This window comes from Peromyscus maniculatus, chromosome 8, assembly GCF_049852395.1.
Source record: "Peromyscus maniculatus bairdii isolate BWxNUB_F1_BW_parent chromosome 8, HU_Pman_BW_mat_3.1, whole genome shotgun sequence".
In the NCBI taxonomy this organism is placed as follows: Eukaryota; Metazoa; Chordata; class Mammalia; order Rodentia; family Cricetidae; genus Peromyscus; species Peromyscus maniculatus.
The window spans coordinates 12,481,774-12,496,134 of NC_134859.1; the positions used below are offsets into that span (position 1 = coordinate 12,481,774).

A 14,361-nucleotide genomic window follows, 5' to 3' on the forward strand; every position below is an offset into this window, starting at 1 on the left:
CACCGTGCCTTAAAGTTAGACCTCAACAACAACAAAAATTATAGAAAACCCACAAACTCATGGAAACTGAATAATGCCCAGCTGAAACATCAATGGGTCAAGGAAGAAATAAAGAAAGAAATTAAAATTTCCTAGAATTCAATGAAAATGAAAGTACAACATACCCAAACTTATGGGACACTATGAAAGCAGTGCTAAGAGGAAAATTCATAGCTCTAAATGCACACATAAAGAAGATGGAGCAATCAAGACATGTAATGACAACTCTCCCTTTGAAGACCACACCACACCTGGTGTCTTACCTTAGCCTGATCTCTTTGTCTAGATGTCTTGCTTAAATCTATGTTTTTCCAAATGAAGTTGAGTATTATTCTTTCCAGATCTGTGAAGAATTGTGTTGGTATTTTGATGGGGATTGCATTGAATCTGTAGATTGCTTTTGGTAAAATTGCCACTTTTACTATGTTGGTCCTGCCTATCCATGAGCATGGGAGATCTTTCCATTTTCTGACATCTTCTTCAATTTCTTTTTTCAGGGACTTAAAGTTCTTGTCATATAGGTCCTTCACTTGCTTGGTTAGTGTTACCCCAAGGTATTTTGTGTCATTTGTGGCTATTGTAAAGGGTGATGTATCTCTGATTTCCTTCTAAGCTTCTTTGTCCATTGTATATAGGAGGGCTACTGATTTTTTTGAGTTGATCTCCCTCATGAACATTGATGCAAAAATACTCAATAAAATACTGGAAACAGACTCCAAGAACACATCAGAACAATTATCCACCATGATCAAGTAGGCTTCATCCCAGGGATGCAAGGGTGGTTCAACATACAAAAGACCGTCAATGTAATACACCATATAAACAAACTCAAAGAAAAAAACCACATGATCATCTCACTAGATGCAGAAAAGGCATTTGACAAAATCCAACAGCCCTTCATGATAAAAGTCTTGGAGCAATCAGGAATACAGGGAACATACCTAAACATAATATAGGCAAATTACAGCAAGTCAACAGCCAACATCAAATTAAATGGAGAGAAACTCAAAACAATTCCACTAAAATCAGGAACGAGGCAAGGCTATCCACTCTCCCCATACTTATTCAATATAGTACTTGAAGTTCTAGCCAGAGCAATAAGACAACATAAGGAGATTAAGGGGATACAAATTGGAAAGAAAGAAGTCAAGCTTTCCCTATTTGCAGATGACATGATAGTATACTTGAGTGACACCAAAGATTCCACCCAGAAACTGATAAAGCTTATTAACACCTTCAGCAACATTGCAGGATACAAGATCAACTCAAAAAAATACATTTAAATGTTTTTTAATAAATAGTTCTCTTTTTAAACTTGTTAAAAAAAAAAGAGGATGGAGCAATCCCATACCAATGAATTAACAGCACAACTGAAAGCTCTAGAACAAAAAGAAACAAACTCACCCAGGAGAAATAGATGCCAGGAAATAATCAAATTGAGGGCTGAAATCAACGAAATAGAAAGCAAGAGAACAATACAAAAAAATCATGAAACAAAGAGTTGGTTCTTTGAAAAAATAAACAAGATAGACAAACTCCTAGCCAAATTAACCAAAAGGCAAAGAGAAAGCATCCAAATTAACAAAATCAGAAATGAAGCACTCTTGAAAGCACTCTTGAAAGCATTGGCACCAGAGACCATTTCCTAAATAAAATACCAACAGCACAGACCCTGAGCACAACAATTAATAAATGGGACCTCTCAAAATTGAGAAGCTTTTGCAGGGCAAAAGACACAGTCAATAAGACAAAAAGACAGCCAACAGAATGGGAAAAGATCTTCACCAACCCCACATCTGACAGAGGATTGATCTCCACAATATATAAAGAACTCAAGAAACTAGACATCAAAATACTGAACAGTCCAATTAAAAAATGGGCTAAAGAGCTAAACAGAGAATTCACAAAACAAGAACTACAAATGGCTGAAAGACATTTAAAGAAATGCTCAACATCCTTAATCATCAGAGAAATGCAAATCAAAACGACTCTGAGGTACCACCTTACACGTGTCAGAATGGCTACAATCAAAAACACCAATGACAGTCAATGTTGGAGAAGATGTGGAGCAAAGGGAACACTCCTCCACTTTTGGTGGGAATGTAAACTTGTACAACCACTGTGGAAATCAGTATGGCGGTTTCTCAGAAAATTAGGAATTGAACTACCTCAAGACCCAGCCATCCCACTCTTGGTCATATACCCAAGGAATGCTGATTCATACCATAAAGATACATGCTCAGCTATGTTCATAGCAGCACTATTTGTAATATCCAGAACCTGGAAACAACCTAGATGCCCGTCAATGGAAGAATGGATGAAAAAAATGTGGTACATATACACAATGGAGTACTACTCAGGAGAGAAAAACAATGAAAGCATGAAATTTGCAGGCAAATGGATGGAACTAGAAAAAATCATCCTGAGTGAGGTAACCCAAACCCAGGAAGACAGTCATGGTATGTACTCACTCATAAGTGGATTCTAGATATAAAATAAAAAACAATCATACCACAACCCATAGAACCATGGAGGCTGTATATATAGCAAGGAGGTGCCTAGGATGACTGTGGCTTTTAATAAATTTCGGTTTTACTCAATTATTGAAAAAAAGAGCCAAATGAATGGAAACACATGAACTATGAACCAAAGGCTGAGGGGGCCCCAGCTGGATCAGGCCTTCTGAATAGGTGAGACAGTTGATTGGCTTGTTCAGTTTGGGAGGCAACTAGGCAGTGGGACCAAGTCCTGTGCTCATTGCATGAGTTGGCTGTTTGAAACCTGGAGCTTATGCAGGGACGTTTGGCTCAGTCTGGGAGGAAGGGACTGGACCTGCCTGGACTTAGTCTACCAGGTTGATCACAGTCCTCGGGGGAGGATTTGCCCTGGAGGAGGTGGGAATGGGGGGTGAGGTGGGGGTTAGGGGAGGGTGTGGGAGGGGGGAGAATAGGGGAACCCGTGGCTGATATGTAGAACTGAATGGTATTGTAAAATAAAATAAATAAAATTTAAAAAAAATAAAAATAAAAATAAAAATTAAAAAAAATTCATTTTTATTTTTTGAAAACATATTTTACCTATCTTGTGCTAAGAACTTTTAATTCATTTATACTATAATTATTTCATTTCTGTAAACAAACATTGGCTCCAATTTATATAAATGGTTCTATTTTTTTAGTTCTTCTTGAGACAGGGTTTCTCTGTGTAGGTCTGGTTGTGCTGGAACTCATTCTGTAGACCAGGCTGACCTCAAACTCACAGAATACACCTGCCTCTGCATCCTGAGTGCTAGGATTAAAGGCATGCACCATTACCAACAAGCTACATGGTACAGTTTAAGGAAGTAAGATCATCTATATACATATTGTCAAATTTTCAAACCCTTCTTCTCTTATATATTAGATTGCTGTGGGATAATGCTTTTGTAAACTGGTTTAATAAAATGCTGATTGGCCAGTAGCCAGACAGGAAGTATAGGCAAGAAAAGCAGACAAGGAGAATTCTGGGAGAGGAAGGCTGATTCAGGAGACGCCAACATGCAGTCCAGGGAGCAGCATGTAATGGTATACAAGTAAAGGCTCAAAACAGGTGGTGACATATAGATTAACAGAAATGGGCTGAGTTTAAGTGTAAGAGCTAGTCAGTAGTTAGCCTGAGCCAATGGCCAAACAGTTTTAATTAATATAAGCCTCTGTGTGTTTATTTGGGTCTGAGCATATGCAGGCCCAGGTGGAAAGGAGAAAACACCAGCTACATTACATCCTGGCAGTTTCCCCTCTCTCCACTCCCCTCTGTACCACCTACCACCACCCCTCTGTCCCAGAATCACTCCTCTGTTTCCCTTCAGAAAAGAGCTGACCTCCCAGGGATATCAATGGAATACAGCACAGCAACTTACAACAAGACTAGGAACAAACCCTCATATCAAGGCTGAACAAGGCAACCCAGTAGGAGGAAAAGGGTCCCAAGAGCAGGCAAAAGAGCCAGAGACAGCCCCACTCCCACTGTTAGGGGTCCCACAAAAACACCAAGAAGCAGGCTGGGTGGTGGTGGCACACACATTTAATCCCAGCACTCAAGAGGCAAAGAAGGGCAAATCTCTGTGAGTTCGAGGCCAGCCTGTGCTACAGGGCTACAGAGTGAGTTCCAGGTCTTGAAAAGCAAAAACCAAAAAACCAAAAAACAAAAACTAATTTAAAGAAGAACATACATAAAGAGTACCTAGCTCAGACCCAAACAGGATCTGTGACTGTCCCTTCAGTCTCTGGGAGCTCCCACAAGCCCTGCTTAGTTGATTCTGTGGACTGTGTTCTCCTGGTGTCCTAACACCCTCTGGCTTCTACAATCCTTCCTCTCCCTCCATGGGGTTCATAAATGGCTGAAAAACACTTGAAGAATTGTTCAGCATCCTAAGATATCACAGAAATTCAGATAAAAACTACTTTGTTATTCCATCTTATATCTGTTAAAATCACTAAAATCAAAATTACAAGTGACTGCCCATGCTGGAGAGGATGTGGAGCAAGGGGAATACTTTGTCATTGCTGGCAAGAGTACAATCTTCACAGCCACTGTGGAAATCAATGAGGTGGTTTCTCAGAAAATTGGGAATCTATCTACCTCAAGACTCAGCTCTGCCACTCCTGGGCATATACCCAGAGGACCCTCCATCCTACCACAAGGACACTTGCTCAGCTATGTTCATTGTGGCTTGATTAATACCATCCAGACATTGGAAACAACCTAGATGTGTCTCAACCAAAGAATGGATAAAGAAAATGTGGCACACTACACAATGGAGTTGTACTCAGCAGTTTAAAAAAAAAAAGACATCAGGAAATTTGAAGGCATATGGATGGAACTAGAAAAAAATCATCCTGAATGAAGTAACCCAGAACCAGAAAGAAAAACATGGTATACACTCAATTATAAGTAGATATTAGCTATAAAGTAAAGGATACCCATGGCAAAATCCACAGACACAGAGAGGCTAAGTTACAATAAGGGCTCAAGGGGGGACTCGTGGATCTCCCTGGGAGGGGGAAATAGAATAGACTTTGCAGGTGGACTGGGGGCTTGTGGGGATGAAGAGAGGAGGGTCAAGCCAGGGGTGGGGTGGAGGGAGAGAGTACACAGAGAGATGACTGGAATTGGGAGGGGGAGTCTATGGAATATGGAATATGAAAACCTAGTATAATGGAAACTCCCTGGAGTCTATGAGGGTGACCCTAGCAAAGATTCCTAATAATGGGGTATATGAACCTGAACAGGTCATCTTCTGTAGTCAGGCAAGTCTTTCATGGGGGAGACTGGGACACCAACCCAGCCACAAGGCCTTTGTCCTGCCTATAAGGACAACGGTTCTTAAAGTCCTCCAATCTTGGGAAACTCCTGTCCTCTTCTCCCATAGGCTAGGACTTGGCCCATCCCCAATTCCCTGTCCTACTGGTTTAGGACACAGAGCCTTATCTGATGAATAATTTGGGGCTGATATGGACCCTTAAATGGCCCTGGGTACAGTCACATAGCAGACAGCCTGGATCTCTCCTGCTCCGGGCTAGGGAGAGAGGGGCTCAGTACCTCCTGCTGGTCTGAAACTGATGAACACTGAGAGCACCACATATGAAAATCAGTGGTAACAACTTACTACTTACACAGGCAGCCTAGCTTTGTGAGGGAGGATAGTGCCCAGGACAGGACAAGTGGAGGGAAGCGGTGGCTGGAGATCGGGAGGTCTGGAGAGGAACAGGAGACAGTGGCACCTGATCAAATACAGTTACAGGGGACCACTGCAAAGCCAGGCCCCACCAGCTTGGTCAACACACATTGAGCTCTTCCTGCAGGCCCCTACGTGCTTTGAGACAGGCAGTGGCTGGATGCTGGCCTCATTCTGGGCCCTCAGGCCTGCTGAGTTGACCTAGGGTCTTTCTGTGTGAACCCTGACTCAGTGCAAGGGTGGAGGTCCAAAAAGTGGGGAGGTACAGGAGGCTCTGGAGGACCTCAAACCATCCCATCTGGTGACAAGGACCACTCAGGCGCATATGGATGCACGAAGTTTATTGGACACAGAGATACAGGGTCTTTTGGGCTTTGCCTCCTCCAGCCCAGGGTCACCTGGGACACTGGTCCCTCCAGGTGGGTGAGCTTGGCTGAGAAGGGGTCATACGATGTGGGGATATGGGACTGAGATCTGAGCTCACTACTACTTTTTCTCATCTTTCCACTCCTCAAAATTGTTATGAACATCATCGACATCATCATCATCATCATCATCATCATCTTCTTCTTCTTCTTGTTTTTGTTCATCCTTTTTTTTGTCTTTGCTATCTTCCTTCCCTTTGGCAGTGCCAGGGATGGGCACTGGTTCTCCAGGACGCATCAGTTTGTTATCGGTCCATTTAAAGCCTATCCCTTGGAGGCACATGTCTGAGTATACGCCATTGATAGTCTGTAGATGTTTGTCTGGACCTCCACTCTCTGCAATTGGACGTCCTTTTTTTTTACCAAAGGAAAACTCAGTCCCCTTGTTGGTAATAAATGTCAGAGAGTTCATGCAGAGTCCCACACTACCAAGAACCTTTATTACATACTCGTCATCATTCATCAGAAACTCTTCAAAACGGCTTGATCGGCCTCCTTTGATATCACTCCATTGATTTTGAAACTGCAGCTGGATGCTGGAGAGAAATCAAGTCAGTACAACCTCAAGTATTCTTGTTCTTACTCATAACTGTGCCCTGTCCTGGTTCCTGGTTCACAGTTTATTCTCCAGAAGTGCCCAGCTCTGATATGGCAGACTGAGTCCTTTCTCCTTCTGGCTCTTCCAGACACATTCCTTTTCACTGGTCTTCATAGGGTCTGGCTCAGGTCATGCTACTGTGCCTGGGTGGCTAGAGCTACTACTACAGATCATTCAGAGCCTGAATCCTTTGCATTGTCTGCCCAAATCAGTTTCCCATCTGGAGCCTCCTCCTCTGTGTGACCCAAATGAGGCAGCAGTCACAATGAGACCCCTCTGCTCAGGTCAGCAGACCTTATAGGCAGAGACCAGAGGGACAGGGTCATCTCTCCTAGGCAGGAGGGAACAGGAGAGCCCTAGGAGCTGTCTACAGAGCAAAGAAGTTTTCTAAATTATTGCTAATGTGAAGTTCCTTCTCTTGCAATATAAAATACATTCCAAATCACACCACAGGTAACACTCAGGAAGGATATCCAATTCAACTAGAAATTCAGAAAATCATGAGTAATTTCCTTTGTAAGCAGATTTTGTGTTGCATGGTTTATTTGCCTATTTCTGACATTGATTTATTATTTATTCTGTCCGTGTGTGTGTGTGTGTGTGTGTGTGTGTGTGTGTGTGTGTGTGTGTGTGTCTCCATGCAGGCTCACATGTGCCAAGGCCTTCGTGCAGGTGAGAGGAGAACCATTGGGATGTTGTTTTCTCCTTCCACTGTGTGGGTTCCATGGTTCAAACTCAGGTCAGATTGGCCAGCAAGCACCTTTATCTGCCAGAGCCATCTTGCCAGCTTTTACTTCTTTAGTGGTCCTGGAGACCGAACCTAGGATCACACATGTACTAGGCAAGCCACTAAGCTATAGTACCTTTCCCCTATCCATTCTTTCTTTCTTTTTTCTTGATTTGAAACAGGATCACACTCTGTGGCCAGGATTTCCTTGAACTTCTTTCATGGTGGAAATCCTCCTGCCTCAGCCTCCTGAGTTATGACATTATTGACCTGATCCACCTAGCTGGCCTCCAAACCTCTGTCTGCTTTCCATTATGAGACAGGCTTTACTAAGTTGTCCAGGTTGACCCTGAGGGGCTCTGTAGCACAATTTGGCCTCACATTTGATATTGTCTAGCATCAGGATCCTGGGTAACTGAGATTACAAGATTGCACCACCAGGCCAGCCTCCAATATTGCATTAAAAGCATGGCCATAGACTCTCCAGCAGTTGTGAGAATGTGGATAGAGGATTCTAAGCTTAAAACCAGCCTGGGATCTGAATGAAACCCTGTCTCATAAAATTAATGGCTAAGACAAAACACAGTGATATGTCTTGATTTCAACCTCCAATGCCACAAAAGTGGTAGGGGAAGAATAACCATGTTGTCTGTTCTGAATTGTTTGTGTAGGCCATGTATACATGTCTGTTTACCTGTGTTGTGGAGGTCAAAGTTAGGTGTTGGATATATTCCCTGATCACTGTCTGTGTGTGTGTGTGTGTGTGTGTGTGTGTGTGTGTGTGTGTGTGTGTGTGTCTGTGTGTGTGTGTGCGTTGTGGTGGTGGTGTGTGTGAAGTGGTGGTGTGTGGGTTGTGGTGGGGTGTGTGTAGTGGTGGTGTGTGGGTTGTGGTTGTACGTGTGGTCTGGTGGTGTGTGTGGTGTGGTGACGGTGTGGTGTGTGGTGGTGGTGGTGGTGTGTGTGTGCGTATGTCTGTCTGTCTGTGATGCATGTTTTGAGCATGCAGTGGCTTAGCAGGGCACTGACTATCTTTCTCTCTGGCTATCTGCCTTATTGCTTGGAGACAAGGTCTCTCACTGAACACACGTTCAGTGTTGCAGCTAGACTGGCTGCCCAAGAGCTCCTGAGATGTTTCTGTTGCTGCCCCAGTGCTTAACTCACAGTCCCCTCCACCTTGCCAGGCTACTCCTTCCTTTTACACGGAGCCTGGGGATCCAACTCTGGTCTTCGTGTTTGCAGAGCAAATGTTCTTTCTTACTTTCTCTGCCATTTTTCCAGGTATGCCACCGTATTTTTCCTAGACAGAGTCTCCAAGTGACCCTGGAATTGCATTTTGGGTAAGACTCTGGCCAGCCAAGTCAGCAGGATCTCCCTGTCTCTGCTCCCACAGCTTGAGGTTTACAGACTTGTGCTGCAGTTCTCAGCTTTCACACAGGTCCTGGGGACCCAAACTTCAGGCCTCGTACTTGAACAGCAAACATTTTTTCTGCTCAGCCTTCTCCCTGTCTCCCAACTTCGATAGTTCAAAGGATTAAGATGACCTCAGTATTACACAGGAGACACAGTAAAAGAACATCCATTGATCATCTGTGCTGTGGGATGTCATTCTGTATGCTGTGAATATGTGTCGTTATCATTGGTTAATAAAGAGACTGCTTTGGCCTGTGGTAAGACAGGTTATAGCCAGGCAGGAAATGCAAGCTGAGATACCGGGAGAAGAAAGTGAGGGGAGATGCTCCAAGCCGCCAAGGGAGCAAGAAGTACCAGAATGCAGTAAAGACATGAGATTCACTGCGATACATAGATGAACAGAAACGGGTTGATTTAAGATGTAATAACTAGCTAGCAATAAGCCTGAGCCATAGACCAAGCAGTTTGTAAATAATATTAAGCCTCTGAATGATGATTATAAATACAGCTCCTGTAGGACCGGGCAGAACTGAGAAACTTCCATCCATACATCTGAAATTCTATTAATCTTGGGGACTGTGACATAACAAACTTGGCATCATTAGCACAAGGCATTTGAGGCACTCTAGGAACACAGCAGACCTCATGAGGCAGAAGCTGGTGAGGACAGTCAAGCTCTGGCCTGTCCCTATGGAATGGCTGGCCTTTCTAGAGCAGAGCAAAGGTCAAGAATAAGAGAGTGAACCGCCCATCATTTCATGTCCTGTGAAGGCAGGGACATTTCTCAGACCATGTAAGCAGTTCCTGTGACTGCCAAGGAGCACTAGGAACACCAGAACTATGTGGAGGAGGGACCCTTCAGCCTCTATGATCCTCTCTGAATCACAAAGTCGGAGGTACCTCTCCACCTGCCTCTCTGAGGATTGTCTAGTCCTACCCGAGCCTGGGCATTCCAGATCTGAGTGGGCTAGCTCAGGTGAGCATTCTAGACAAGCCACAGGAGCAGGCACAGCTGGGGAGTACTACAGGAAGCCAAGGAGGATGAAACCTACTCACCCCTTGAGGCGTCTTGCTGCTGTATAGAAGATCCGAATGGACTTGATTTCCCCCTTCCCTTCATCAACAATGTAGAAATAGGTGCCTCTATTATTGCCCAGTACATCTGGGGAAAGTGAGACAGAAAACACTCAGGGCCACTCTCACACTATAGCCCCTTGTGCCTAGGAGAGGACACAGGAGGTGAAGGCCACAAAGGAGGCTCAGGTACTCACTCTGGGCTCTGCAGGTGGCACCAGCAAGGAGAGCCAAGGTCAGCAACAGCAGCATGGCTCCTGAGGGTTTGGGGCACAAGACTTCAAAAAGGCTCTGAGGAAAAGACACCAGATTTGGGATTACAACACACCAGACTGAGACAAGGGAACATTTGGGAACCCTCTTTTTCCACATCTCTGAAGGCTTCAGAAGGGTCCTGGGATGGTTTCACCCACATGCCCACACTGCAACCCCCCAATGTTACAGTGCTTCCATTCCAACTCAGCTCTTAGCAAGAGATCCCATGATGTCATATCACACTGGGCTCCACAAAGTCTAAAGCTACTCCTAAAGAAACCCCATATTGCAAACCCCTCCATCTGTCCCTCATGGTTCAGTCTCTATCTGGCTCAACACATCCTCTGTTTCCCCTCTTGCCTCTCCTGCTCCACCTCCTTCCTTACCTGTGCTGTGTGGTCTGAGCCCCTTGGGTGGTTCCTTTATACCCTGACACCACTTAACTATAGTACCTGTGGGACCTCCACAGTCCCACCCTTGGCAAGGTTTCCTGAAAGAATATGTGTATATTTCCGGGACATCCTGGGACTCTATTTGTGTTCCTCATCTCTGCTTTTGAACAAATGAACCTCACAGTCCATGCTGTCCTCTGCAATTCTGTTGAATCCCACCAGGGCACAGAGGTCTCAGAACTGAAAGAGGGAGATTGTGGTCACACTGTTGATTTCTATAAATCCAGACCAAGCAGGTTCCTAAGGCCAAGAAATATGATTGTCCCCAGTACATGAGATGTGCAGAGTCCTGAGCATGTGTGAGGGGAAATCAGATGCATCCTGCTCATGGCTTCCCATGGAAAATTGGGTCCAGGTCTGTACTGGCAGAATGTGCCACATAGGTCCCACCTCCCTTCCTTTTATGGCTTGATACCTGAGATCTTTTCAGAGTTTTCACTTAAAACACCTGTGTCATGCATGTCCCTTCCAGACACTGCTCATAGCAGCTCCCACCAACTGAGCAGACAGAGTTCTCAACATAGCCCTCAGTCCTCCAGGCAGCCCTGAGCCTGGCCTCACTACAATGCCCATTTATAACCCAAGAACAGCAGGTACCAAGTGGTTAAGCCCTGGTGTGTCAGCCTCTCCTTGGGACCCATAGATTCTTTCTGCCTCCACCCCTCTGGGACACATGCCTTTCCTCTAGTTCCCAGGAAGTCTGGTCCAGGTGGACAGTTGTATCGAGGTGGCCAACTCTACCCTAGCACTCATCCTAGCTTGAATCTTTTGCAGGGTCTGTCCAGCTCACCGTTTCCCATCTGGAGCCTCTTCCCCTTTCACCCCGAGGAGGCAGCAGGCACATTGAGACCCCTCTGCTCAGGCAAATAGACCAGAGATGGACCTTGACCTCAGTGGACATTCTCTGTGACCAGCAAGACAGAACCTACTCTACTGGTGTTGTCCAGTGGGAGTTGGAGGTCCCTGGCAGCTGTTGTACTAAGCAAAGAGGAGAAGTCCTCTCTCCACGTCTTCTAGACTATTCTTAACCCCAGGTTTGTTGTTCTGACTTGCTAAGATGCATCCCAAATCAGCCAGCCTCCAAGGAAATATAGAAAGGATATCCAATTCAATTTGAGTTTTAGATAACCAATGCATAATATTTTTGTGGAAGTATAAACCAAGCATTTACCAATTTTTTACTTGTTGCACATTGTTTATTGAATGGGGAGTACCTTGTGCCATGGCATGTCTGCAGAGGTCAGAGAACAGTTTGTTAAGTCAGTTCTCTCTTTCCCTTGGGTAAGCTCAGGGACCAACCTCAGACTGCCAAGCCTGGCAGCAAGACCCTTACCTGCAGAGCCATTCCAGGCCATGAACTACTTATTTTGAAGTTCAGAGAGTTGAATAGACCCTGACATATGTTATTTGTCTGCCTGTCTGTCTTTCAATCTGTCTTTCATTGTCTTTCAGTCTGTCTTTCAGTCTATCTATCTATCTATTTATCTTTCTATCTACCTACCTACCTACCTATCTATGTACCTACTTAACTTGTTTTTTAAACAGGATCTCACAGATTGAGATTAAACAGATTGGCCTTGAACTTCTTCATGGTGGAAACCTTCCTGCCTCAGCCTCCTGAGGGCTGACATTATGGGCATGAGCCTCCATGCCAGGCTCAACCCACTTTTTACTTTATATTTTGAGACAAGAGTTCCACTAAGTTGTCCAAGTTGACCTTGAAGTGACTCTGTAGCCAGATTGGTCTGGATTTGTGATCCTCCTGTGCCAACCTCCTGGGATTACAGGACGGCACCACAAACCAGGCTCCAAACATTTCATTTTAAAGTATAACTATAGCTGAGTGTGGTGTTGCCTGCCTGTAATCTCCAGCAGTTGTGAGGCCGAGATGAAACAATCCAGGCTGAAGGCTAGCCTGGGTTACATAGTGACATCCTGTAGACATAGCACAAAATTAAAATATGCTTCTGTCATTACTGAAGTGTGTGTATGCATGCACGAGTTCGAGCATGTGTGGGAGCACATGCATGCTACATATGCATGTCACTATGCAGAAGTCAGAACAGGACACAGAGTTTCTTCTTTTATCTCTGTCTACCTTAGTGCCTGGTGACATGTCTCTCACTGGCCTTCCAGTTGTTCCCCTTGGCTGGCCGGCTGGCCAAAGGGCTCTTGATATCTGTCTGTCTCTTTGCCTACCATGTCCCATGCTGAGGGTATAGACACTCATAGCCATTCAGGAATTTTTTTAACCTGAGTGCTGGGTGTCCCAACTCAGGTCCTCGGGGTTGTGGAGGAAGTGCTCTTACTCATGGGGCCTTTTCACCAGCTCCCGAACCTTGTTTTTTGAGGCAGGGTCACTGAACCTGAAGCTTTGTATTTGGGCTAGAATTATGTGGGTGCCGGAAATCCAAACTTGGGGCCGTACACTGCCCAACAAGCATGTTTACTCACTGAACTATCTCCCAATACTCCAATATTCAGATTTTAAAGAATGAGGATATGCTAAACACTGTACATGCCAAGATACCTTTCAAGAGTGTTCATTGTTTGTCTGCAGTTTGATTAACCTGGGGGCTGTGCTTGTATTTGCCAAACTTGGCAATAGTAACCCAAAATCCTTAGGGTGCTGTAGGAGAAAGGCAGAGCCCTGGAGGTGGAAACTGATGAGGACAGTCAAAATCTGGCCTGTCCCAAGAGACTGGTTGGCCTCCTGGAGCAGAGCAAAGGTCCAAAGAAGGGGTCTGCATGCCTGGGGTCTGCAAAGCTCTCAGCTCGCATGAGCAGTTTCTATCACTACCAAGAAGCCCTAAGGCCACCAGACTTAACTGGAAGAGAGACCTTCCAGCTTCTATGATCACTTCTGATCCTGAAGTCCCTCCCCGTGTGCCTCACTGATGAGGGGTTGCAGCCCTTCCCAAGCCTGGGCATTCCAACCCTGAGTGGGTTAGCTCAGACCAAAGTGAAGAGCAAGAGACATGGGTGAGAAAGATTAGTGAATCTGCTAAGTAGATAAGCCACAGGAGGTGGGCACAGCCAGGGCATGCTAAGGAAGCCCAGGAGCCTTAACCCTACTCACCCCTGATGATGTCCTGGATTTCCACCCTGCTCTTAACCTCTGATTGCCTTGTGTCTCTGAAGAAAGGGAGACAAAATGGAAGGCATTAAGAGAGAGCTCAGAGCTAATTCCTCACCTCCAGAGTTGACCAGGAAGCTGTGTGGAGGCCTGCGGATTGTGGAGACAATGAAGAAGACAGAACAGAGTCAAGGGGATGGCCAGTCAATGCCGGACAGTGCCTGAGTTTATTTCACAGCCAGCTTATATATAAACTTGAAGGGTAGAAGTAGGACAGTGCATAGCACAGGCATTCAACCATTGTCTACCCTGTCCTTGGGTCAAGGAGCAGGCCATTTCATTTTCTATCTTGATGTACCTCCCAGCTGGATGTCAGCAGCCTGAGGCCAGCAGCAGCCTGTGTCTAACTAGACAGTGTGTTCCTTCCCATGGGCTAATCAGGACTTTCTCACAGCCCTGGAGCAAGCAAGCCTGAATACTATTGACTCAGAACAGACTTCAGATTCAAACTTGGAAACTGAGTCACTGGCTCCCACAATTCCTCTTTTTTTAATATTTGAGTTGAAGCAGTAGTAGTCTAGATTGTATA

At 45.1% G+C, this 14,361-nt stretch overlaps 1 protein-coding gene across 2 annotated transcripts; it reads right to left on the reverse strand.

The window, feature by feature from the left end:
- Positions 1-6,079: 6,079 nt before the first annotated feature.
- Positions 6,080-14,033, reverse strand: LOC107401414 (prostatic spermine-binding protein-like). Of its 2 annotated transcripts, none has more exons than XM_076577985.1 (4): positions 13,891-14,033; positions 10,187-10,280; positions 9,972-10,077; positions 6,080-6,716 (listed from the first exon to the last, which is right to left on the reverse strand). In XM_076577985.1, exons 2-4 carry the CDS (start codon positions 10,239-10,241, stop codon positions 6,242-6,244), a joined length of 636 nt encoding a protein of 211 aa, XP_076434100.1. In that variant the 5' UTR covers positions 10,242-10,280; positions 13,891-14,033; the 3' UTR covers positions 6,080-6,241. The 2 variants fall into 2 exon arrangements, with proteins under 2 accessions (XP_076434100.1, XP_076434099.1); XM_076577984.1 differs by having other exon boundaries at positions 13,776-13,991.
- Between the last annotated feature and the right edge of the window lie 328 nt (positions 14,034-14,361).